This window comes from Heliangelus exortis, chromosome 3 (assembly GCF_036169615.1).
Source record: "Heliangelus exortis chromosome 3, bHelExo1.hap1, whole genome shotgun sequence".
Lineage (NCBI taxonomy): Eukaryota > Metazoa > Chordata > Aves > Apodiformes > Trochilidae > Heliangelus > Heliangelus exortis.
Window position 1 is genome coordinate 75,505,192 of NC_092424.1, and position 23,571 is coordinate 75,528,762.

General features: G+C 37.8%; 2 protein-coding genes across 3 annotated transcripts in view; one reads left to right on the forward strand and one right to left on the reverse strand.

The window, feature by feature from the left end:
- The window catches only part of MMS22L (MMS22 like, DNA repair protein), an 89,042-nt gene extending 66,234 nt beyond the window's left edge, over positions 1-22,808 (forward strand). Inside the window, exons 17-25 of the mRNA XM_071741288.1 lie at positions 2,472-2,614; positions 3,335-3,477; positions 3,662-3,821; positions 6,092-6,261; positions 14,484-14,695; positions 16,991-17,157; positions 18,471-18,567; positions 19,699-19,866; positions 22,141-22,808. Coding sequence (XP_071597389.1) covers positions 2,472-2,614; positions 3,335-3,477; positions 3,662-3,821; positions 6,092-6,261; positions 14,484-14,695; positions 16,991-17,157; positions 18,471-18,567; positions 19,699-19,866; positions 22,141-22,222 — 1,342 coding nt within the window. The 3' untranslated portion in view covers positions 22,223-22,808. The remainder of the gene's footprint in view (positions 1-2,471; positions 2,615-3,334; positions 3,478-3,661; positions 3,822-6,091; positions 6,262-14,483; positions 14,696-16,990; positions 17,158-18,470; positions 18,568-19,698; positions 19,867-22,140) is intronic.
- KLHL32 (kelch like family member 32) overlaps positions 19,346-23,571 on the reverse strand; it is a 127,238-nt gene continuing 123,012 nt past the window's right edge. Inside the window, exons 12-13 of one of the 2 annotated variants that reach the window (XR_011725330.1) lie at positions 21,612-21,975; positions 19,346-20,753 (exon numbers count right to left, since the gene is read on the reverse strand). The gene's annotated coding sequence lies outside the window, so the exon portion shown is untranslated. Of the gene's footprint in view, positions 21,976-23,571 lie in introns of both variants that reach the window. The other variant, XM_071741292.1, reaches the window with a different exon arrangement.

The following is a 23,571-nucleotide window of genomic DNA, read 5'->3' on the forward strand; positions in this document are numbered from 1 at the left end:
GCTCCCTTCTTAAAAGTTGTGCCATGGACTAAGCGAAAATGTCAGGTTCATGGATCTGTGTTGATAGAATTAGCAGGAGAAAGCAAAGCTCCATAGCTGAGTGATGATGGATGTTTGTCTTCTGCTTCTGTGTGTTTTCTTTCTCTGGTTCTCTCATATCTCACTCTCTGCTTTTCCCTTGCTGGAAGCATGGGACAGAAAACATTTTAGCCCCTAACTGGCTGGGGTTTTGATTGCCCACCCTCAAGGAGAAATATCTGTTTCCCCTATCATTTGTCTCAAGGCCAACAACGTAAAAACTGAGTATTTGAGAGCAGGCAAAGGTATATCCCAGCCTCATCAGTAGAGCTGGAAGGTGCTCAGATTTCCCTGTAAAAGAATAATGAGTACCTAAAATAAAGACTTTTTGGGTAGGACTGTGCAGAGTTACTGTACTCTAAACACTGTTGTTTTATTATATGCTAATAAAATGGGCATTTTTTTGCAGCATGATTCATGTACTTATTTTACCTTAGGCAGTTGTAGAGCAAAAGTTATCAAAGTATCAAAGTGCTGGGATCTTAAGGCTTCATGGCTCCTGTGCTCTGATAATTTTCACATCAAACATTCTCAGTTAAAAAGTCAAGATTATTTTGTTGCTGTTACATACCCAGCAAGCTCTCTTTAAAATGGAGGCTTCTGCTTATCAGGTATTTCAATATCTATAATAAATTTTCTGATGGAGAAGCTGTGCCCTTGGGAACATAGACACAAGCTTTGACGTTTTGCAGTGGTGCCTAAAAGTTCCTCTTCAGATTCATGTTGTGTAACCTGTTCAAACAAACTGTGTAAGCTCACTGGTTTAAAAGGACCTTTTGCCATGCTTCTAGCAGGTATTGTCCTTTCCTTTCTTAAAGATGAGGAGCATATTCCTCTCTAGTTCTGGGAAGATGCCTAAGTGGCCTGCTTACTCTCAAACAAGAGAAACGAGAGTGAGACTACAGAAGAAAGTAGTTTTGTGAGCCTATGAGGCTACTCAAGTAGAGGACCTGTGTACATCAAGATTACATAAAGCTGCAATTCTTTTTATGTTACTGGAAGGAGAACTAAGTCCATAGGCATCCTGGCTTTCTTTTGTTGTTGTTGTTACAAGAATTTAATTTTCATTTTTTATATTTCATTTGCTTGAATTTGGTCTCCTTATTTAATTTGTCAATAGGATTTCAGCAGGGATGTTCAGACAAAATATACAGCTGTTACTTGTTTTAACTAAATGAAACAGGAAAAGAACTATGTTACTGTTGTTCATTGTGAAACAGAATCCAGTTTGTTTTCCTTCTGGACCTCTGTTGACTTTCTGTTGCAAGCATGAGTAAAAATTCTGTAGAAAATAAGTAGATTTATATGTACATATATCAAGAAAAGAGTACAAGCGTTTTTCATTAAAGTCAAAGCACCTAAGACTGACCAGGGTGGAAATCTCTCAAATGAAAAGGTGTAACTATTTGCAAGAAATTTCTCTGACCTGAAGCACACAGGGAGCTCATCCGATAGGAATTGCAAACAGTGTGCAGAACAGACCTGCTGTCTGTTAGCCATGCATTCCTGCAGAATTAATGATGTGGGGCTGATATGCCTGGGGAAAACTGACCACAGCAGCTTCTCACTCTGGTGAGGCAGGTAAAACTTTGGGGAATACTGAACAGTTAAGTACAGGTATTGTGGACTGCGTGTTGCTGGTGCTCTTGGCTCTGGCCTGGCACCTGGCTGGTAGAAGAGTTGTGAGTGCTTGATTTAAAGGCAATATATAATAAGTTTGCTCTGTGGGGGAATGTATGTACTTGTGTTTGTATCCATACATAAATGCGTACATACTCTGTAAGTATACATCAAATATAGGGGTTTCCTTTCCCATCTCCAGGCTGCCTTTTATGTTCCCTTTTTTGATCTGTTTCTAACATGATGTGTCTTTATTTGCTAAAGCAGACTTTCTCTTCTCCATTTTTTTATGTAGTTACAAGTAAGTAGATTTCAGAGTTGTATGGGGCACTCAAAATGGCTTTTTATGAAAGGCTAGGGTGGCTTAAGCAGTGTCAGCTTGAAGTTCCAGATAAACTATCCCCAGCATTATACGTAATTAATTCAGATAATACTGTTAAATTATCCATTGTTAGAATAAGGCTTTTCTCATTGTGGGAAGTTTTCTCCCTCTCTTTTGTTTTATGTAGAGAAAATACCTGTATAGGAGTATATATATTTTATATTACCTGCTGTGACATTGTCAGATTTATTATAGTCCCTGTATTTAGGCATCAGGATATTGTGAGCAAAGTCTGTGGAGTACTCAGACAGAATCTCTGTTCACCTCTTACTTTTATTTCTGATTGTGTGCATTTTTTGTGTGTGTCTACAGCCAAAGGAGACACTCTGCCACCTTTTTGCATGCTTTTGTCAGATCCTGTTACCTTCTTCTTCCTTTTCTACCCACGCAGTGCACTCTGTGAAGCTTTTTCTAGTATGGGATATACATCCTATGAAGCTTTGACAGTACGTTCTTGGTTTCGATGCATTTTGCAAATGTTCATAGATCAACAGAGTGGTTTGCTGGCCAAGACAGATGCTGAGAGAACAGTTGGTAAGTGTTCACATTTCCCTAATGTTTGCAGTAATGATTCTATATTGCAAAACTGGCAAACATTTTCAGCTAATTACAAAATGTATTTTTGTTTGTATTCCTTTACTTTTACCTAATTACAAAATGTGTTTCTTTACACTGCTTGTGCTATTTATTGATAGTTTGCCTGCTCTGCATATGACAAATTTATCACAAACAAAGATAAAAGAGCTTGTTTCCTTGGAAGCAAAGAACAAAAACTTGCTCCCAAGGAGACAAGCTATTCTTCCCCCATGGAGCAACTGCTCTGAAAAAAATGAAAATCTGAAGTAAATAGTCAGAAATCATGCTTTGAATACCCTAAAAGAAAAAAAAAAAAAGAAAAAAAAAAAAGGTGATTCTTCCCGTTTCTATATTGGATATTTTGCTTTCTTAGAGCAATACTTTATCACTTTTTCTATAAAACACTACAGTTCTAATTATCTGTAGAACATATGATTTTGAAGAAAACCATCAGTAAAATGAAAAACAGTTATCCATACTTAATACTCTTCATTCTTTTATAACTGTATTAGAAAAATAACTAGTTTGGAAAACACATTGTCTAGAGATACAATCAGTTGCAGAATCCTATTTTAGACCTTTTGAAACCATGTTTCATTTTATCTTTTTGGGACTAAAGTAAATGGAAAAGCATAACTGTCTGTTATATTCACTGCTGTGCTCTCTTGTAATGATCAGGGAAAGCCTATATGGAGCAGCTGACTGAAATGACAAGACTGATTTTTAAACTCTCAGAAGTAGAAAACATTCTTTCAAAGGCTCAGGTTGAAGAGTCAGTTCCCAAGCAAGACCCTAAAACTGCTCTTGTGCAGTTCATTAAGGTACTGTACATCTCTGCGTTAGCTTTATGGGACAATTTTAGTGAAAAATAACTATTTTCCTAGTCAATAACTAAGTTTTGTAGTTAAAAACTAAGATTTTTTCTGTTCAAAAAGAAATTACTCATGCAGACCTCATGAGAGACTTAACTTACTTATGTTTATTTCAATGTTTCTGTTTTCTTAGGCTGTTGGTAGAGTTTACAGTGGCCTTCAGACACTCTCTGAGAAATCTGCCATGGTAGCAAAGACTCTGGAATATTTAGGTGATGTGTTAAAGTATGTAAAACCTTATTTGAAGGCAAAAGGACCATCAGAAGGTCTTCAGCTTACATATTGGATCATAGGTAATTATTTTGTAACCTCTTTTCTTCTAGGAAATAGTAATAAGGAAGTGATTTAACACTGTTTTTCCTCTATACTGTCCATCTTACTGGTTAAAAAAAGGAACCAAGATGTTACAGTTAGATATTTCACTTTCTTCCACTGATTTTCTCTGGGTTTCATCCCAATGTCTAACCTCCTTCTGTGTGTTTTCTTTTTAAATTATCCCTGCAAATCAGTATTTTCAAAAGTAAGATGTTTTCATGTTTTTTACCACTGAAAACTACCTGGTTTACCTAAACAAAACCAGAAACAATGACAAGGCAGTGGGGCAGTGCTAGGGCTGGTGACAATGTATTTACTGGAGTTATTAGAGTGGACAAGTTGGCTTAGGAATGTAGTTTGCTTCCTTTTAGAATTGATTCTCTTACATACGTGCTGTGCTTTATTAAGGCTCACTCTCATATTTGTTCATTAAAATGTGAAACTACTGATTGCATGGAAAAATAGTGTGGTTTATTATGAATGACTCTGACCCACTTACCTTTAAAAATAGGATAAACCATATGTATGTTAAAAACAGAGGTAATTAGGACGTACACACAGTGTAATGATTACACAGAGTAAGGTGAGAAACACGGCCAAGATGGGGAAAGTGCATGTAATGTAATGGAATTTGAGTTTTTATTTTTCACTTGCAAGATCTGCATATCTTGATATGGAAAACTCATGTCAAATTAAATGGTTTTAGATATCCAGATGTTGGTTTGGAACCTTGTAAATTAATTTTAGATTGGAATTTTTGTTTCTGTTCTTAGCAGTCGGAAACGGCAGTAGCCGTGCTGTTGTTTGTGAGAAATTGTTCTTTCCGTTTAGCTAAGAAAACATTTAAAAGGTTTAAAAAAAATATGTATTTCAATCACTTCTTCACATTCTGTGCTTTTGTTAAATTGTAAGCACAAAGCAAAGAAACTTAACAAATCCCAACACCTCCTGTGTCCAGTCCAATTGTCTCTTCTACTGTGCCATACATCACAGGAGTGATAATAGGAGGAGTATTTGCAGCTGGAATGAGGATGTTTCTTGCAAAGCAGGAAGCTTAGACACCATTATTAGAAGTATTGTAAAGCGATCATTCTCTTTCTCTATGATTGATCATTGTGTTTTCTTTCACTCCACAAGATTAATGTTGTTTTGTGTTGTTTTTAGAGATGGTAATGAATGACTTTTATAGATTAATAATATCATGTAACAGCCTACTTTTGATCTTTCATTATTTTCAGAGCCTTAAACGTATTTTCTCAGGATGTTCCCTTATTTTCAATGCAGCAAACTTTTTCTTACTTATAATTAAATGTAAAGTTTAGAATGTGGGAACTACTACATAGGAATTTTGTTCTATTTAATCTGTATTTTGAGTATTGATACTCATGAATATAGTTATTTTCTCAAGAAAAATTACACTTCACTTGCATATAAAAATGTCTCAGGGTATTCACACATCAACACCTTTTTTTTCTTTTCTTTTTTTTTTTTTCTTTCAACTCAAAAGGGACATCTTAAAACTGGCTCAAAGCTGCTCAAGTGATATGATAATGTGTTGAAAACAAGAAAGGTGTTCTCTGAGGCTCTCGTTTTGTGCAGTAAGAGCCCACAAATATCTGGAAAGACCATTCTGGTTTAATGGAGTTGGCTGCGCCTCATTATTTTAATCACTGAATTAGATGCATTATATACAGAGTTAGAGAGATTTAGTATTTTCCTAACATTGAATTGCTGTGTGAGTAGTTGCTGATGTGGCCACAGTGGTGTTAGGTAAATGTGAAGAGAAGGCAAAGACAGTGTCTCTCTGTAAAATGTGATGAATGAATGCAGTGAGGTAAAAGTTTAGGTGCGTGTGTGCTGGTTGCAATAGTTTATGTATCAAGTTTAATTAATTTTTCTGCATGGATGTGAAAAACTGACCTTTCTTCAGCATTATTGTGCTTTTCCTAAAGCAGCTTCACTTGCCTAAAAACTTGCAATGTATTCAATCAATTTTAGTATTTTCATTTTGCTGGATTATAAATGGACTTGGATGTCTTGACTGGGCTTTTTTCTAAGGTAATACTATGGAACTGGGCACATGTAGGTGAGACATTTTGGTTACTGTTAAATTAGATTATGTTATCTAATCTAACATAATTGCTTCTTCAAGCTTTCTTCTTTTTTTTTTTTTTTTTCCTGACCTGAAATTACTTTGAAATACCTTGATTTCTTTGCTTCCTTGTTTGTTTGTTTGTTTTTTCAACAGGATGTCTGGTGAAGTTCTGGGCACCAATACTGGCTACTTCCAAAGCACAGCAACTCTTGTTCCGCATCGTGGATTGCTTACTCCTGCCACACTCTGTACTCCAGCAGGACAAAGAGCTTCCTGTGGCTTTGCTGTCTGCCATTCAGGAAAGCCTACCTCTTTATCTTCAGGTAAATATCTGAACTCTATTGTCAGCAGACAAATGTTATCTTCAGCAAAAGATTCATATTGCAGAGGATGTTTTCTTTTTCGCTAATCAAAACAAGTGCTGACTGAATGAAAAGAAGCAACAAGGGGATGCTTTTTCTTCCTATAGAAGTGAAAGGAAAAATGCCACCCTGTTGGCTTTCCTCTCACTGCATGTGCTATGCTATAGTACACTTCAGAGCTGCCAGTCTCATCACTGTATATAGAGAAGCTTTTAGCCAAGCTGCTGTTTATGCTGGTCTCTGATGTGAGAGATATCTGAAGCAGTGGATCAGATAATTGTAATATGTTGCAAGACATTTACTGAGGTGACAGAGCAAACAAATGTTTTAAAACCATCCCTGACTTGGCTAACTCTAGATAATTAAGATCATCTGCTCTTCTTTTTTTTTTTTTTCATTGCTCTTAGGCACAAAAGGCAATCCTCTATATATCATGGCACTGGTTTGTCTTGATCATTTGAGAGCACGTTTTGCTGAATCAAGTTCCTGCTGCTTACACTCACATGGCTAAAGCCTTCTTGCCTGTTATTCTTCCTTTTCTTTCTTTAACTCACCTGTCACTCTTGAAACTCTCTAAGGCTTGTTTCATACTCTAAAAAGAGACTTAATTCCTGCAGGTGAAGAAGAGACGAGAATATATTTTTTAAAATAAATAAGTTGACATGTTTTCACTTATAATTCCTTAGTTCTTCTTTGCTTACCCTTCCCTCTTAGTCTTCATTCTTAACAGATTGCTTTACCCTACAATCCAGTAAAGAAATGTAGTGGTGAAATTGTAAACATCCCTCAGATTCATTCCTTTCAAAAGCTGCACTGTGATCAGTGGCATGTCATAGGGAAGTGAACCTGGTTATATAATGATGTGCAGAATACAACTTGGCTTTGCTGCTCTGTAGGTATCTTCAGAAGCTATATACATACATGTAGGAACTATCTGGACACTGATATTAGCACTGAGGGTGACTGCTAATTTAGTATTTTAGTCAGGGTGCTGTTTTTCTATACTCTTGCACATGCAGATGTAGCTTTAAGCCACTACAGTTGGTTTTGAAATCCAAGTGTTGTGGACCCTTCCTGTTTTCTTTGTCAGTCTCTGATTTCCTGACCTCCCAGTGGTATTCTTCAGCAGTTTGTTCCTTGTGTGGTCTATGTGCTTTCCAGCTAAGCTAGATGTTCTTGTTAACCAAATAGCTTGTTGAAGACAAGTGCTGCTTCTAGAAAACTATTAATTCTTTAATTTGACTGACACTTCCAAGCAGAGAAAACAAAGAGGGGAAGAGTTATTTTTCCTATTCAGTATGAAACTTGTACGCTTTATTGTTTGTATTTACAAAGTTCCAATGTTTTTTACATGCTTCAGCCTGCTTCATTCTTCCTAAAATACTTCTCCTCCTTAATTTGGGAAAATGGAAAAATTCTGCTTTAAGATCATCTCAAAATGAAAATATTTCATTGTCAGTTAAAATTCTCTCTCTCTGTTTTTAAGCTCCTTTGAGATTATTGGCACTCTCTGACTTCTCAGGTTATCATTTCACAGTTGGTTTAAGCCAAGTTGGCTTAAAGCTAAACTTATTCCCTTTCACCTCCATCTGCATGTAATTTACTTTAATGATTCTGTGAACACAGAATGACTCCATTTGTGAGCTGAATCAACTAGTAACTAGCCCCACAAAACAAACAAACAAACCCCTGAACCCTAATGGGCACATGAATAAAGTGATAAAAGTTGATGTGTGAAGGAAGGCAGCTTGGTGGGAGGAAGGACAGAGGAGCAGCATCCTCTGGAAATAACCTCACTAACAATAACTCTGCTGGTGAAATTTGTGATCAAACTGTCCTTGAGTGGCTGCCCAATGTGTGGTGACTGTTCCTGGAGGTGGAGCAGTGGTATTTCAGTGCCAGAGCATTAATTCACTCCAGTGTTAGACAAACATTGTTGCATGGATCTGTCTCTCTTAATACTCCAGTTTACAACTTAATCCTCTGGCAGTTACATGAAAATAAAGACATTCAGAGACCATGCAAAATATCTTCTTATACATGCAAATTCTTTTTCCATAGTCAAAGCATAAAAGCCCATGAGTAGCATTTCTACTCAGAGGTCTTTTCAATTCTTTTTTTAGTTTCTTTTTTTTTCCCAGTCTCCAATTTTTTCCAGGCTCCATTTAATTTTTATTGTTTTTTGTTTGGAATCCTTCGTCTTCAGCTCTTTCAGTGTGGGCTGCTCCTCCTTTGTCCAAAAAAAACCTTTTAGATCTCAGAAAACACACTTAGTTTGCAAGCTGTGGTTTGCAAAACTTCCCCCTTTCCTAAGCTTTTAACGACGAATCTTAATGCGGTTTATTTGATCCTTTGATGTGGGTTTTGAAAAGGATTTGGAATCAGTAGCAGATAATTAATTTCCCACATTCATCGATGCAGCCATCTTATGAATCTTAGAGAATTTCTGAGTTGTATTGGATAAGATTCCCCAAGCAGTCACATAGCCTGGGTACAGGTAATGCAGCTGGCCACACAGCTTGGGCAGCAGCCTTACAAGCAAGAGCAATGTTGTTGTCACTGTGCTGTACTAAAAGTGGCCTTGATTTGTCACCCTCAAATGACAAAGGCCAATTTTTCATCTCTTAGGATAACAAGCAGAGTCCCTTCTTCTCTCCCCAAAGCATAGTTCACAACTCATCCCACCCTCCCTCACCACTCCCCCAAACCTACAGGTTTATTTATAGTAGATCACAATTACAGACTTGGTTTAGTTCTGCACAAGCACAAATGATTGTCAAATGCACTAATTAAGTCCAGACACAGCATAGAATCATAGAATAACTGGGGTTGGAAGGACCTTAAAGATCATCTAGTTCCAGCCCCCTGCATGGACAGGGACACCTTCTGCTACACCAGGTTGCTCAAGGCCCCATCCAACCCGGCCATGGAGACTTCCAGGGTTGGGGCAGCCCCAGCTTCCTTGGGCAACTTGTGCCAGTGTTTCACCACCCTCAAATTAAAGAATTTTTTCCTAATGTCTAACCTAAATCTCCCCTCTTCATGTCTGAAATCATTTCCCCTTGTCTTCTTGCTACACACCAAGAATAAAAAAGCCCCACCCCAGCTTTCTTTTAGGCCCCATTCAGATACTGGAAGGTTGCTATGAGTTCACCTCTAGGGCTTCCTTTTCTCCAGGCTGAACAGCCCCAACTTCTTTAGCCTGTCTTCAACCTGCTCCAGCCCTCTGATCATTTTAGTACCTCTCCTTTGACACATTCCAGGAGGTCTATGCCCTTCTTATGCTGGGGACTCCAGAACTGGACACAGGACTCCAGGTGGAGTCTCACAAGAGCAGAGTAGAGGGGGAGAATCATCTCCCTTGACCTGCTGTCTGTGCTTCTTTTGATGCAACCCAGGACCTGGTTGGCTCTCTGGGCTGGAAGCACACATTGATTTCTCATGTTAAGCTTCTGGTCCTCCACCACCCCAAGGTCCTTCTCCTCAGGGCTGTCCTCAATCCTTTCTCCTCCCAACCTGTATTTGTGCATGGGATTGTCTTGACCCAGGTATAGAACCTTGCACTTGTCCGTGTTGAATTTCATGCAGTTTGCACGAGTCCAGTTCTGAAGCCTGTCAAGATCCCTCTGGATGCCTTCCCTTCCCTCTGGCATGTTGACTTCCACACACAGTTTGGTGTCATCAGCAAACTTGTTGAGGATGCATTGATTCCTCTGTCCATGTTGCTGACAAAGATGTTAAACAGCACTGGTCAGAGTACCGACCCCTGAGGATCACCACTCCTCACACATCCCCATTGGACACTGAGCCACTGGTCACAACTCTTTGGGTGTGACCATTCAGGCAGTCCCTTATCCAATGAGTGGTCCATCCATTGCATCTGTCTCATTCTAGCTTAGAGATCAGAATGTCAGGCAGGACACTATCAAATGCTTTGCAGAGCTCCAGATAGGTGACTGCTCTGCCTTTGTCCACTGAGGCTGTGACCCCATCATAAAAGGCCACCAAGGTCCACAATTTAGACTGACTGTATTTACTTGCTATGTTTGTGTTTCTATATAAATTTGGGCCATACAGATGGGCTTTTTGAAAGCTATTGGGCAGCTGATCTGTTCTACACTATTTATGGAACTTTTCTAGAAGTTTCCTTCAAATTCAGTTGCCGAATCTGCCTTGTTAAAACAGCTTAAATTTAGCTGAATTTGAACTAGTACTTTTTGTTTCCTGAAGGGTTAATAGTTTCTGTCTCTGTGCTCATCTGTTTTGATAATATCTGATGACCTATGAAAGATTTTTTGGGGGATACAATACCAAAATTGCCCTCAGAGTTATTTGAATGAGGGACTTCTGGAATTAAAGCATGAAGAACATGAATGGACAGCCAGCTTCTAATATTGATGGGACTTCTTAATTATGAGATGGAGAGGCATGTAAAATCTAATGTTTTTTACTGTTTTTTACTGTTTTAGAACAAAGTTGGGTTGATTTGTATGATAGTGGATTGCTTAAGCTTACCACAGGAAATTTGAGAGTTGAGAGTGATCTTGGTTGGATTTCTTTGAGAATGATATGGAGGAATTTTGGTACCCAGTAGTATGGGAAAGAACTGAAGCAGTATACAGAACTTATTTTAGAGAAGAAATACTAGCTTAAATATATCTTGCAGGATAAAGTTTAGGTGCATGGAATAAGCATAACATAAATTATGATGGAAAAGGTAAGGTACCGTGCTTGATTTATCAGCTCTAATCCTGTCCAAAGACAGAAGATAGTTGATTTCTGTCTAAATACAGGCAAGTGGTGAAAGAGCTTAATTCTAAGTAGTGCTTGGCACATACATTTTCCAGTGATTTTAATGGGCCTGTGCAAGCTCAGCATTTGTCACAGAGATCAGACCTTAAAAGCCCTCCTGTGAGACACATCTGTGGTCCAATATTTGAGCAAGCTTATTAATACATCTTGTGAATTATAGTATGCGTTTAATAGGAATTGTACAGCATTAATTGGTGAACTGCAGATTTATTCCAACAGCAGGACTGATACTATAAGTCATCATTAGGTAGCTTGGCATTTCTGCAGTGAATAGTTCCAGTAATCCATACTAATCGGTTCTGTGCTCTCCACAGGTGATTTACAGATAGATGGATAAATCAGAAGAAAGATACAGCTCTGGCCACAAAAGGTTCCTGCAGTGAACATGCACAGGAACCAGTTGCCTTTCTGCTAAAATGAGGAGCAGATGTTGCCATGCCCTTCTGTTCCCCTTAAAATTTCTTTGTTTTTTGGTGGGTTTTGTTGTGTTTTTTTTTTAACCTCAGAAGATGGCTAAAGAACATAGTTGAGAAAAAAGGGGGTGGCTCTGTCAACCTTTTGAAGTCCATCTGCTTTGTAGGGATTGCCCTAGGGGTGTGATGTGATTGATTTTGGCTCTCTGAACCAGAATTGCAGTCCAGTAGCATGTGTTTCTTTTTCTCTCTCATACGGCTTGCTTCATCTCTGTTAATTACTGGTAGGATTTAAAAGAAGAAAGTTCTATGTGATATCCTTCTAATCGCACTCTTGGCCAGCACAGCCTTGGACATTTTGCCATTGTACTCAGATTTGCAGCCACCGTGTAGTGTTGGTAATTTATCCCTTCTGCTGCTTTGTCAGACCTCGTGCAGGTCTATTGCTCCCTGCACTTTGTAAGAAAAAAAAAGGAGTCCAAAGTAAAGAACGCAGCATTGAGCTAAAGTCATTGGGTTTCCAGGTCCAAGAGAGAAATACAAATTCCTCTTTGGAAACTTTTAGGGAATCATTGAAGTGTCAAAGTCAAAGGCCTGATTGTCCTTCCCTGAAGAGCTTTGATGCTGTAGATGTGCTTTTCATGTGTGAGGACTTTATCATGGATTTTTCTACTATGTAGAAGAGAAGGGAATTTTTTTGTTTGTTTGTTTTGGGGTGCTTTTCTGCTTCCCAGCAAAATGGCAGGTAATTTTCCTCACTGTTATATCACTAGAAAAAAAAGAAGTTGTATCTTGGTAGCCTTTGGTGCTCATATTGTAATTTTCATTAGGAAAACTGATGGGAAATCCTCCTTACTGAAGAGAGCATTTCAGTACTTCTATGAGGTTTTAAAAATCACACCTTTTTTAGAAGACAGGATCTCTGCCTGATCCCCCAAAAGGGAACCTAGAATTCTTTCTAAAGAAGTATAAAAATCCTTGCAGAAAAAAAAGTGAATTTCCATATTTTTAAATGCTTCTTGACAGCTCTCCTTAGTGGGCTTCAAGAGCATTTTATCCTCATCAAACAAATAAGTAAAAAAACAACAGTAATTAATGTACATCTTTTTTTTTTTTTTTTTTGTCTCTCTAGTGAAGAAGAGTATCATTCAGTAATGCTCTTGACAGGGTGTTGGGTTTTTTTATTTAATCCTTTCTCTCTTTCTCAGGTTACATCTCTGCCTACCCCACACCTCCAAAAAATAGAATCAGTTTACTTTAACTTCAAAAACCAAAAATGCTTTTATGAAGGATCAGGCTAGGTTTGTTGATCCATGCTATTAAAAGAGGTGCAAAAATTAGTCAGCTTCTCTCCAGATATCTTAATTCTAATATTTTTTTGCCTTTTTATTCCATTTTTATTATTTGTGTCCTTTTTATCAGGTAGATTAATACACTCTCTCACAGCTTTTTGGATATTGTTTGATTTGTTTTTTGGTTTGTTTCTTGGGTTTTTTGTGGTGTTAAAACAGTCTAGAGGCTTAGGAGTGCCAGCTCTTGTTATGAAATTATGGAATATTTTCTGTCTTTTTGTTAGAGCTCTACTACAGAAAGCAAAGAGAACTCTTCTTTAAGCCTGCTGTGACATCTTAATGAAAACACCAAACACTCAAGCTTACAAATTTAATAATCTGTCATCTGTAACAGTCTCTTTGAGTCTGCTACTTGCCAAGCAGTATTTATAAGGATTCTGATATAGCAGCAGCTGCTTTCTCCAACAAAATTTTGCTGTATGTAAGCAAAAGAGGGAGAGAATCTGAACTGTTTATCAAAGCCCAAGTTCAGAAAGTGTGGCTTTTATTGTTTGGACTTAAAAGAATTAACAAGAAGCTCTAGAGGCACGTGAAGTTCAGCTCTACTTAAACAAATGTGTTTATAGGAGGGCTGCCTACAGCAAGTCTTCAGGCAGGTCCTGAAGCATCTCATTTCTTTCATTTGTTCACACAAACAGACATAGATGAAAATCTTTTGGGGGAGGGACTCCTATGCAAAAATCAACAGAAATACTCTTTTTCAGTAGCTAGGGAACAAAAGCAGCTTTCTGATATTTCTGCATTTTATGTCCTCAAGCCTTGGAACTAGTAGTTCATATATTAGGGGGATTAGCTTAGTTTATCTCAGCAACTCAATATTGAGGCAGATACTCCTCCTACCAAAACTGGAGTCTGGATTGCAGTGCTAGTGTTGAAATCTCTGTCTTAGGGAACTCTGTGCTAAAACTTCTTTTTATGGTATCGTTCTTGGTTGATAAAACTATTGTGAAAACTCTAAATCAAGATAGCTTCCATTTGATAAGTCACAGCAGTTTTAGCTTTATCTTAAACAGCTTTTATAAAAAGATCTCTTTAAAAAGATCCCTTATACACATTGCCTGATTAGCCCTAATTAGTTCTTACTGAGTAGAATTTTCTTGCCAAATTGCAATTCTACATGCTCATTTTTCTGCTATGTCATTTGTACAAAAATATCACATAGTGCTTTACAAACAGATGAGGTATTCTCTCTTCCTGTCTCCCCCTTCATAAACACTACCTGACTAATATACTTTGCTAGACCATGTACAGAGTTGAAAAAGAAATGTGCAGCTCTTGGGCAGAGAAACAGTGTCTCAAGTTTGAAAAGCCAAAGTTTTATTTCAAATTTGAAGGGGAGCTTCTATGTCCCAAAGCTTCTCTTCCAAGTATATTAGTTACTACAGTAAAAGATTTTTCTCTCCTCTGTGAAGCTTGCCCTGTCTCTATATTCACTTGTAGGCTATCATATCTGCAAGAAATTACTGATTATTTTTTATGCAGTGGTTAATCTGTGCACAGCAGTTTACACAGTGTGTAGCAAGTATTTAGCCTATGACTGTTAAAGTTTTACTCAAATGTGTTGTTAAAAATTTACTCAGTTACTTACAAACATTTTCTTCTACAGGGCCTGTCCTTTATATGTTGTCAGTCCCAGATGCAGAGTGCCTATTTAAATCAACTGCTTGGGAGTGTTATTCAGCATTATTTTGGGCGATTTCTCCCTTCTTCTCCAACTGCAGTTGGAGCTGGACAGCATCCTATGCTGACTGCTTTGTGCAGCTCCATTACAACCCCCCAGATGCTCCGCCTGAGGAAGACCACTCTGCATGTCATAAAGTAAGCACCAGTGAAGTAAAAAAACCCCTCACTTGTTATTCATATTTCACAAATAGCAGATGAGAAAGGGAAATGCCACTGTTTTCTTCTCAGCTAACTGAGAACTGTGGGAAGAGCCTGCAAGTTGCTGGGCAGGGAGCAAAGGAAGAACAGTGTGTGTAAAGCAGGAGAGTTAAATTGGGGAGATCTGGAGACCAGTGAGACAGTCATTGAGGATGGAGATCCTAGAGTGTAAGAAAAAATATTTTCTGGGGCCACATGAAAAGCAAGTGTTTTTCTAGAAAAATCACACTCCAATATTCATCATCATATGTTTGTGTCTCAGGCTCTATTCAGGGTCACAGAGCTGCAGTACTTCCAGTTGCCACAGTTATTTGGGCATGGGAGGCCTCATTGCTCAGTGTCAGAGCATAGATAGGTGTGCCAGCTTCCCAGGGGAAATGGAAGTTTTGGGGTGTGAGAAGAGAAAAATGATGCTTGTTAACTGTGCATGATTACATGTACAATGTCAAGAGCAGCTATAGATGCCAGGTTCCTGCTGCTGAAAGGCTGAAGCTTTGTTATATTTACTGCAGAATAAGGAACAGTCTGTGCTTTTTGTCTTTTTGAGGAGAGGAATTAAACCTCCTCAAATATAAGGTAAAGTGGTTATATACAAGGTATTAATACACATAATAATACAAGGTATCTGTATTTTTCTTTGTTGAATGGTGTATATGTGTGTTGATTAAAAGAATTCCAGTGTTGATCTTAGGTAAATACAATAGGCAATCCTGTAAGTAAAGCCCATATTTTTACATATTAAAAGAGTGAATTACGAATTCACAATCTTAGTTCTGACATGTTTTTAATTTATTATTACTCAAACCTCATCATATTAATAAAGTTATTTTTATTAATATGTGTGAACGCATGTGTGAAATTTAAGATGCATAGTGGAGAGAAAGTTGTGGACTTGTAAGACATGAAAAGTTCCTTAGTGATCTGGGAAGAATATGTTAGAACTGATCATCAGTCTGATTTCCAGACTTGGTGGGTGGTCAGGAGGCAGTCAGGAGGTCTACACATAAATATGTATAGAGTTTGCTAACTGTATTTTTGCATATGAAAGCTAATTAGTATCTTGCTACTGCACAGAGAAAATCGAAGCACATGGTCAGGAGTGTATTAACCAGGTTAAAGAACTATTTTATTAGAAAAGCACCCAAAAAAAAAAATAGTGTGAAATTTTCATTGTAAATTAATGGATTAGAAAACTTTAGAGTTGCTAAAATTAATGTAAGACCACATGATACAAGGAATATTGAAATGTTACAACTTCCACTTGCCAAATTATACCAGTGTTCTGAAACTGTGCCATGAAGTACTCAGAATTCTGAAAACTGGGATTTTGAAAGATGTAGAAGCATACCTTAGTATGTTTTAAAAAATGATGGTGGTTTCCAATTGATCCATTGCTCAGTATGCATGCAGGCCTTGTTTGGGTAGCTAACGGTACCTAAACATCTAAAAAGTTATTTTGCATGTCTTAAGAGTGCTTTTGCTAAATTATGAACAAAGGCTAGATTCTTTTTACCTGCACTTTTCTGGTTTGAATGTTCCAGTTTAAACTTACAGGCTTCAGCTTTCAGTGAAGTAATTTGTAATGTCAAACTAGCAGTACTTGTACCCCTTTGAGGAAGAATAGCAAATATTGGGAAACTTCATGTGCATGGTGTTAAAATTTGCTTGTTGCAGATTTACAGGTCACCTTTTATATTTGTGACAAAACTTATAGTTGACATGATTGTGATAAAGCAACAGCAGACATTGGCTGTCCCATTACAACATACTGTTGACAAAAATAAAATAACAGTACCAGGATAACGGCAGAGCTGTTACCACGTTGTTGGATTGTGAACTGACAAAAACATAAAGCTCAATAAAGTGAATGAATAACGGTTGTATTTTGGATGTTGGTTTAGGGTCTTAGCATCTTGAGTCTTCCTTTTTTGTTTTTTTCCCTGTTATTTGATGAAGCTGCCTTATATTCTGGCTTTCATAGTCAAACTTGGCTTTTTAACTATGATAGCTGCTATTTCTCACTTCCCTCAACAGTGCAGTCAGAAGGCATCACTGTCCTCTGATAAACTGGGTGTCTCTTCTAAAACTAGGACATCAGTTGAGCCCAGATAAAGATAGAAAGTGAATTAATAGGCCTCCTGCTGAAATATCACAAAGTTATTTTTAGGTGTTTGCAATGAATGGAAAAAAAAAAGGAATTATAAACTCTTTTGGCTTGCTTTGTCCTCCCAGTGAAAACTACATGCAGTTCAAAGGTATCGCTCCACCTCCTCGCTTGGCCTCAGTTCTTGCTTTCATTCTTGATGTACTCCAGAGGACCCAGAGCACTGAACTATGTGACATTGACTTAATTCTCCCATCTGTATTGAAGTGCTTGGTATTGGTTAATGAACTACAAGGTGAGTTACTGGTTTGCTTTAAATACATCTCTGCAACATCTAAGGTTTTTCTACTGTTGAGCAACTTTCATCACAATATTAATCATAAGTGAGGTGAACGAGATATTTTGGCCAAGAGGCAGAGAAGTTCTGCCTTGTTTCACTCTGTGATAAGCTAATGATCAGCTTCTCAGGAATCAGAGTGTTTCCTTTCTCCCCACCCTTCCCATCTCATTTCTCTCAGACTTGGTAACTGCAGAAGTTTTCTTGCACCTAAAGGTTCGAGACCAAGTAAGAGGAGCATCTGTTCTCCCCAGAGAAGCGTCATAAATGGACTAAAAGTAGCAGCTTGCTCTCTGAAGGCCTCTTTGAGTCCTCTTTTAGCATGTTTTGTTTGGTAGTGAGAACTTCCTTATTTTTAGCTTTTTGAAAAAGGAAGTGCTCCATTCACCCCACAGTTGTATAACGAATGCGCATAATCACAGAATTCCCACTCCTTGCTGCCAGTAGAGGCAGCGAGCAAAATAGGGATTCGCCCTGACTTCTGGGAATTTTGTCTAATAAAGTACTTTTTGATTCTTGCCTATAAAAGTTCCAAGGACAAGCTATGCTTAGGAAGTTAGCTAAATCATCACACACTTTTCGCTTCCCCCTTTTGCCATCACAGCTGTGTGTGCCCAAAGCTGGAAGCATCTGCTTGGCACTGAGCTGTGGAGTAGGATGCCTTCTGCTGCTGTGTCCACCAGCTCCCTGCCTGCCCCAACAGGCCATCCAAGTCTTTACAGCCTAGTTCCACCCTTATGAAGACTTGTCAGCTTGAATATTTATTTGGAAACAATTAAGGGCAAGAAAATAGTGGGGTTTTGTGGGTTTTTTTTTCCCCTTAAAAAAAAAAAGAGGTGGGGTGGAATGCAGAACTATACCCACTTCTGAAAGTAAAGAGTAGATCTATATGGCTTTGGGCTGGATGCAATACTGTGACTGCTCTTTAATTCAAATAAGAATGGTTAAAGAATACAAACAGAATTTGAATTTTTAAAAAATCTCTATGTCCACTAAGTAAGTGGAAAGAGACCATAGTGTAATTAAAAACCTGTATGTTTAAAGAATAATTCTGGTGAAAATAAGACTTTTGCATAAATCTGCAATTCATTCTGTTCTTTATAGCCAATCTAACTAACTGCTCTCACAGTCATTTCCCTTGCATCAAAGTAAGAGAAAACCTTTCTTTTCCCCCCCCCCCCCTCATTTAGAAATTGTAGTCTTCATGAAAGACATTCTCCAGATGGTCAGTTCAAGAGCTCTGTGTGAATCTTGTGATTTTTCTTTTACAGTTAAAAAAATATCTACAGACATTGTACAGTACATGGTAGAAGGCTGCCAAGCAGGGTCAGGAGGAGAATGTGCCACCCAGCTGACTTCTGTATTTAGGTAAGCAGAAAATATGCCAGTTGGCAATGAAACTACTGCAAGCCAATTGACAGCAAACATGTTTTTTTTAAATAACTAATTATCCTTAACATACTGCATTGTCACTTGTTTATGGTATTTAAATTAACGGTACTTTTGGCACTGGTTTGAAAAAACAGCTTGGTCTAAAAGCCAGAGCAAAAAAAAGTAGGAGAGAGAAGCCTACCTTCTTTCCTCATGGATTAGGTACTGGTTGGAAAGGTTTATGATAGAGAGGAATGTTGCTGTGGCAATGGGAAGAAGAGTGTTAGGTGCTGTGAAAGATTTGCGTGCCTAATTTGAGGTGCATATGATGGAGATCAGATCCTCATATAACAAACTGCACTTTTTATTTTAGTATTGATTTGCTTCTGTGACAAATAAATAAGAGATTATTTTAGTGTAAAATATAAGTGTTCCGTGCCTCTGCAGAATGAATCCTCTTTCTTACATGGATACAGAAGAGAAGCTGTATGACCTGAGGACATTTTGCAGATCTAAGTACTGGTGCTGTGTTGGGTGGTATCTAGAAGAAAGCTCCAGACAGTCTCACTGCAAATAAGGACAGATATTTCATCCCTAGGGTGTTTCCTCTGATTCAAATGTAATCAGTGATCTTTAAAAACTTAAAATTTTTAATCTTTAAATTTTTTAATCTTTAAAAACTTAAAATCAGAGGGGATTGTTTCTGTCCAGTGGTTTGCCCAGCTTAACACCCAGTGGAGCTTTACAGGAAATGCATTATTTCTGCAGACTTAAATCTAGATGCTTTTCTTTATTATTACGATTTGATGTTGTTCAATAATAAATACATGTTTTAGTTTTGCACTCAGACATGTTACAAGTAAGTTTTCTGCAACAAGTCATCCCTGGTGAAACAGCAGCAGAATCTGACAATTTGCTAGAAACATAAGCGTGTGGGATTTTTAGCATTAGCCTTCAAAAGCCCAGCTTTGTTTAGAGAAAGTATTCCATGTAGAGTATTTCAGTGTAACAATATGAAAATTGCCATGCAGCCAGATTGCTTGTTCTGATTAGACTCTTCAGTTGTTCTTGGCATGTTCTCTGCATCTAGTTTTGACCTTGCATTAAATGCCTCTGTGTCCCCCTCAGGCAGTTTATCCAGGACTACAGTGCTGTGTATGATCACCGGGTTTTCAGCATTCTGGAGATGGTGGCGGTCTTGGATCAGACCTTGGTTACCAGCCTGATTCCCACAATCACAAAGTCTCTGAAGGATTCGGAATACAAACAAGGTCTTGGAAGAAATGCTGCACAGAGGTTTGATTTTTATTTAATATTGCTTTTTGACGAGGAGCAGTAGAGTTTTATTCTCTTGAAAGAAAGCAGTGTTAGACAGCAGCACAGATGCTCAAAAATGAGTGATTTTTTAAGTGTGTTTAGGCAAAAAAATCCCTTCACTCAGGCCTTTCATGGATTAAGGCCATCTATATTTGCTAAAGGTTTTCAAAGATGTTTTGACACTAGAGCTACAGACCTCAATAGAAATTCTGTGAAGCCAAGTTGCCTATGCTCATTACACTGTATGTCACAAAACAGAATAAAGAAGGATTCCTACCCTGAAGAATTTTCCTGTCAGGCCCTGTTTTAGAGGAGTTTGCATCATCTATAAAATTATGGTATAAACAGGTATGAGCCAAGATTCTTTACAAAGAAATACCCAAGGCTTAATTTCACAGGTGCTCATAATATAAATATAAGAGTTGTGGGTGTCCAGGAGAGGGTGGCCTTCTCTCCCCAGTAGGCACAGTGGGCTCTTGCTTCCTCTGTTTGCCCCTCAAGAACTTGGGACAAAAAGATCTGACTTGTGAATCAATCTGGAATTAGAGTGAAATAGCAGATGAGGGGAGCAGCTCCCCAGCAATAGTGGTGCCTCTGGGTACAGATGCAGCACTGAACTTCCATCACCTCTATAAATGCTGTTACTGAATTCCAGGGATCTCTGCCCAGTGTGGCATCAGAGCCAAGCAGGCTTCTCCTGTGAGCACTGCTCATGGGCAGGCTCTCCTCTGACTCCCATGAAGTCAGCTCAAGGAAATGGCCTCAGTGGTTGCGTTACACAGCTCCTGGGACTGTGCTCAAAGGGAAGGATCCTACTCACACCTCAGCCTGGAGAAGTTTTGAGATGCACATCAGCAGAGCCTGGGCTATAAAAAGCCCAAAAGACAGAGCTGTGCAAGAATGTAGCAGGAAAGTGTAGTCAAAGGGTATTAATTTTAAATTTTAATAAAAGCTATATTTAACACGTTTGTAATTACACTATTCACTTTTTATTATCCCCTGCCAACAAATACAATTGCTTTTATTTAAGAGAATTCACCCAAGGTCAGACTGAAGTATCATTATATGCAGCATTTTCCTACTGTTTGCTTTTGGTCTTTTGATAATGTATTTCATAACCAATTTTATTTATTTATTTTTTTAAACTAATGTTTTTAAGGTAAAATTCATCCCTTTACCTACAAAACCCACCCACCCAAAAAAGCAGTGTGTTTGAGCTTTCTGGAATATCTTCTTGGAGATTACAGAAGAGCTTAATTTCTTTTAGCCTCATCATTTAACATATATGACCACATCACCTGTTGTTGATGTTTTGTATTGATAATTTTTATTTAAAATGTCTTTCTGTGCCCAACAGTCTAAGGTGATCTATTCACACTTTGATGTAAGAACACTACTAACTCATTTTCTCTCCTCAGTCTTGGCCACTAAATAACATAGTATTAACATATTATGTGCAATTATTGTAGACATTAAACTGCAAACTCCTATATATATAAAAAAAGACACAAAGTTCAGAAGTTGCATTAGATGCAACTAATGGTGATGTCCAGCGTTATTATTGCAAGGAACTTGTAGGAAAATTGCAAATTTGTATGTTCAAGTAAAAATTTCCTGAAAATTTCACAAAAAAGATATGTAATTAGAATAGAGTTAAATGTCAGGGACAGTACTTTAGCAATAGAATGAATTTCAGGTGAAAAGCCTTGCCAGTGCATACTCACTTTCATGGAAAATCCACTTGAGTGCCGTTTCCCTTCTGAATTCCAGGTTTATTGTAGAGTGGTCCGTGCCCATTGTTGAGGGTGATGGTCTAAATCTGTGCCAGTGGCAGTCTGCATCCTTGTACCCTTGGCTCACATCACTGTGCTATAGCAGGAGTCACAGAGAAACTTCTTATGCACAAATCAGACAGCAAACATGAGGAATTCTGAATGCCAATCTCACCAAAGTCTTGGGAAATCCATGTGTTTAAATTAAAACCCCATCTATTTCATAGCAGTTTACCAAGCAAGTAGACTTCCAAGCATCTTCAATACAGTTGTAACCATAAGTGATGCAGTCCTTGTTCTTTGAATCCAGACAATGCTAAAAATCCACAGCAAACAAATAATTTGAATAAAAGGGGGGGAAGGGGAAGGTACTGTGTTTTAATATACCAAAATGTAAACAATGTGTTTGGGAATTATGTGCTTTTACTCCAAGGATGTGCAAGATTAAGTAACATATTACATTCTCTTGTTTTCTCAACAGAGAAGCCTATAAAAGACTCTTATCTTACCTTGCAGAAGCTGGACAAAATGAGATACAAAAACTGGAAAATGAGGCAGGTTAGCAATGTGCTGGTGATTAATCCTTTCCTCTTGAGTGTTCTGACACTGTCGATACCTAAAACTGCACTGTACAATGCTCTAGCCAAGTTCTTTATCTTTACAATTGCAATACATTTATTAATTTTGTGGGTTTCCTCCCCCAAGTTATGTGTGGATTTTAATATTTTCTGTGATATTTGAATATTGTAATGCATCTGGAGAGTAGCTCTTGATATACTGTTACAGAGCAATTGAGAGATGCAGCAAATCTGTATGCATTTTAAAATCTCTGTATGAGCAGAAGCTTGTATTGCAAACACACAAGGTAGGATTTCACAGAATCAAAGTAATTCCACAAAACTCAATTCACATTGAATGAGACCTGACCCTCTTAACACTGTACTTTTGAAAAATCTCATGTTCTTAAGAAAATAATAATTTTGTAATTTCTAATTTATTATTTTAGTCAAATGAGAAAGATTGTGACCTCTAGTACTGAAGTTGTTGAATGCAGTGCATTCACCAGGAGTTGCACCAGCATGATAAAGCTGTTGTTTGTTAAGAGGGAACTTGTTTATATGTTGAATAAAGTGTATGTATCTGTCTCAACCTTCCACCTGTATTAAATCATTGAAGTCTTTCAAATTTCGGTGTGAAATCTCTTCTGTTGTCTTTGTGGGTAGTAGAAGAAAAGGCAGATTCCTCTTCCTTTTCACTACTATGTTTGTAATAATAACCCATAATTCACAGTGATCCCACCATCTTTTTATTAGTCACAGAACTGTTAATTATCCATTTAACTTAGACTAGGTGTAAATGTTGTGAGAAAAACTAAGAGAGGACAGAATTCTAAATTCTGAATCAGGGAATTGGTTCCATTTGATCAGAGGCTGGTAGTTATTCAGGTTGGTCTGAAAAGTTGGACCTTTTCAACTATTTTGCTTTGTTACAGATTATCTTTCTCTTTCCAAGATGGGTCTAGCACTGTAAATATTTTTTCCTACTTTTTCTAAAGTTTCTCAGGAAACTTTCATTGTCTATAGTATTCACACTTTCCCCTTGTCTCAATAACCTGCATTTCTGCAACAACTTACTGGACATTGTGAATGGTAAGTTTGCTCTTAATGGCAACATTGCTGGGTAGGCTGCACACTTTTAAAAATATTCAGATTTTAACATCATGATATTAATGGGAAGGAAAGGTTATTTTTATATCTAACAGCTCCACAAAAATCCCTAAAATCTTGTTCAGAGCAGCTTCTCTTTCCTTCCAGTAATCTTATCAAGTCAAACTAGATAATCTTTTTGCTTCAATCGGTTATCACTACTTCAGATAATGCAGTAACTAAAAGCCTCTTTAGGCTTCTTAATA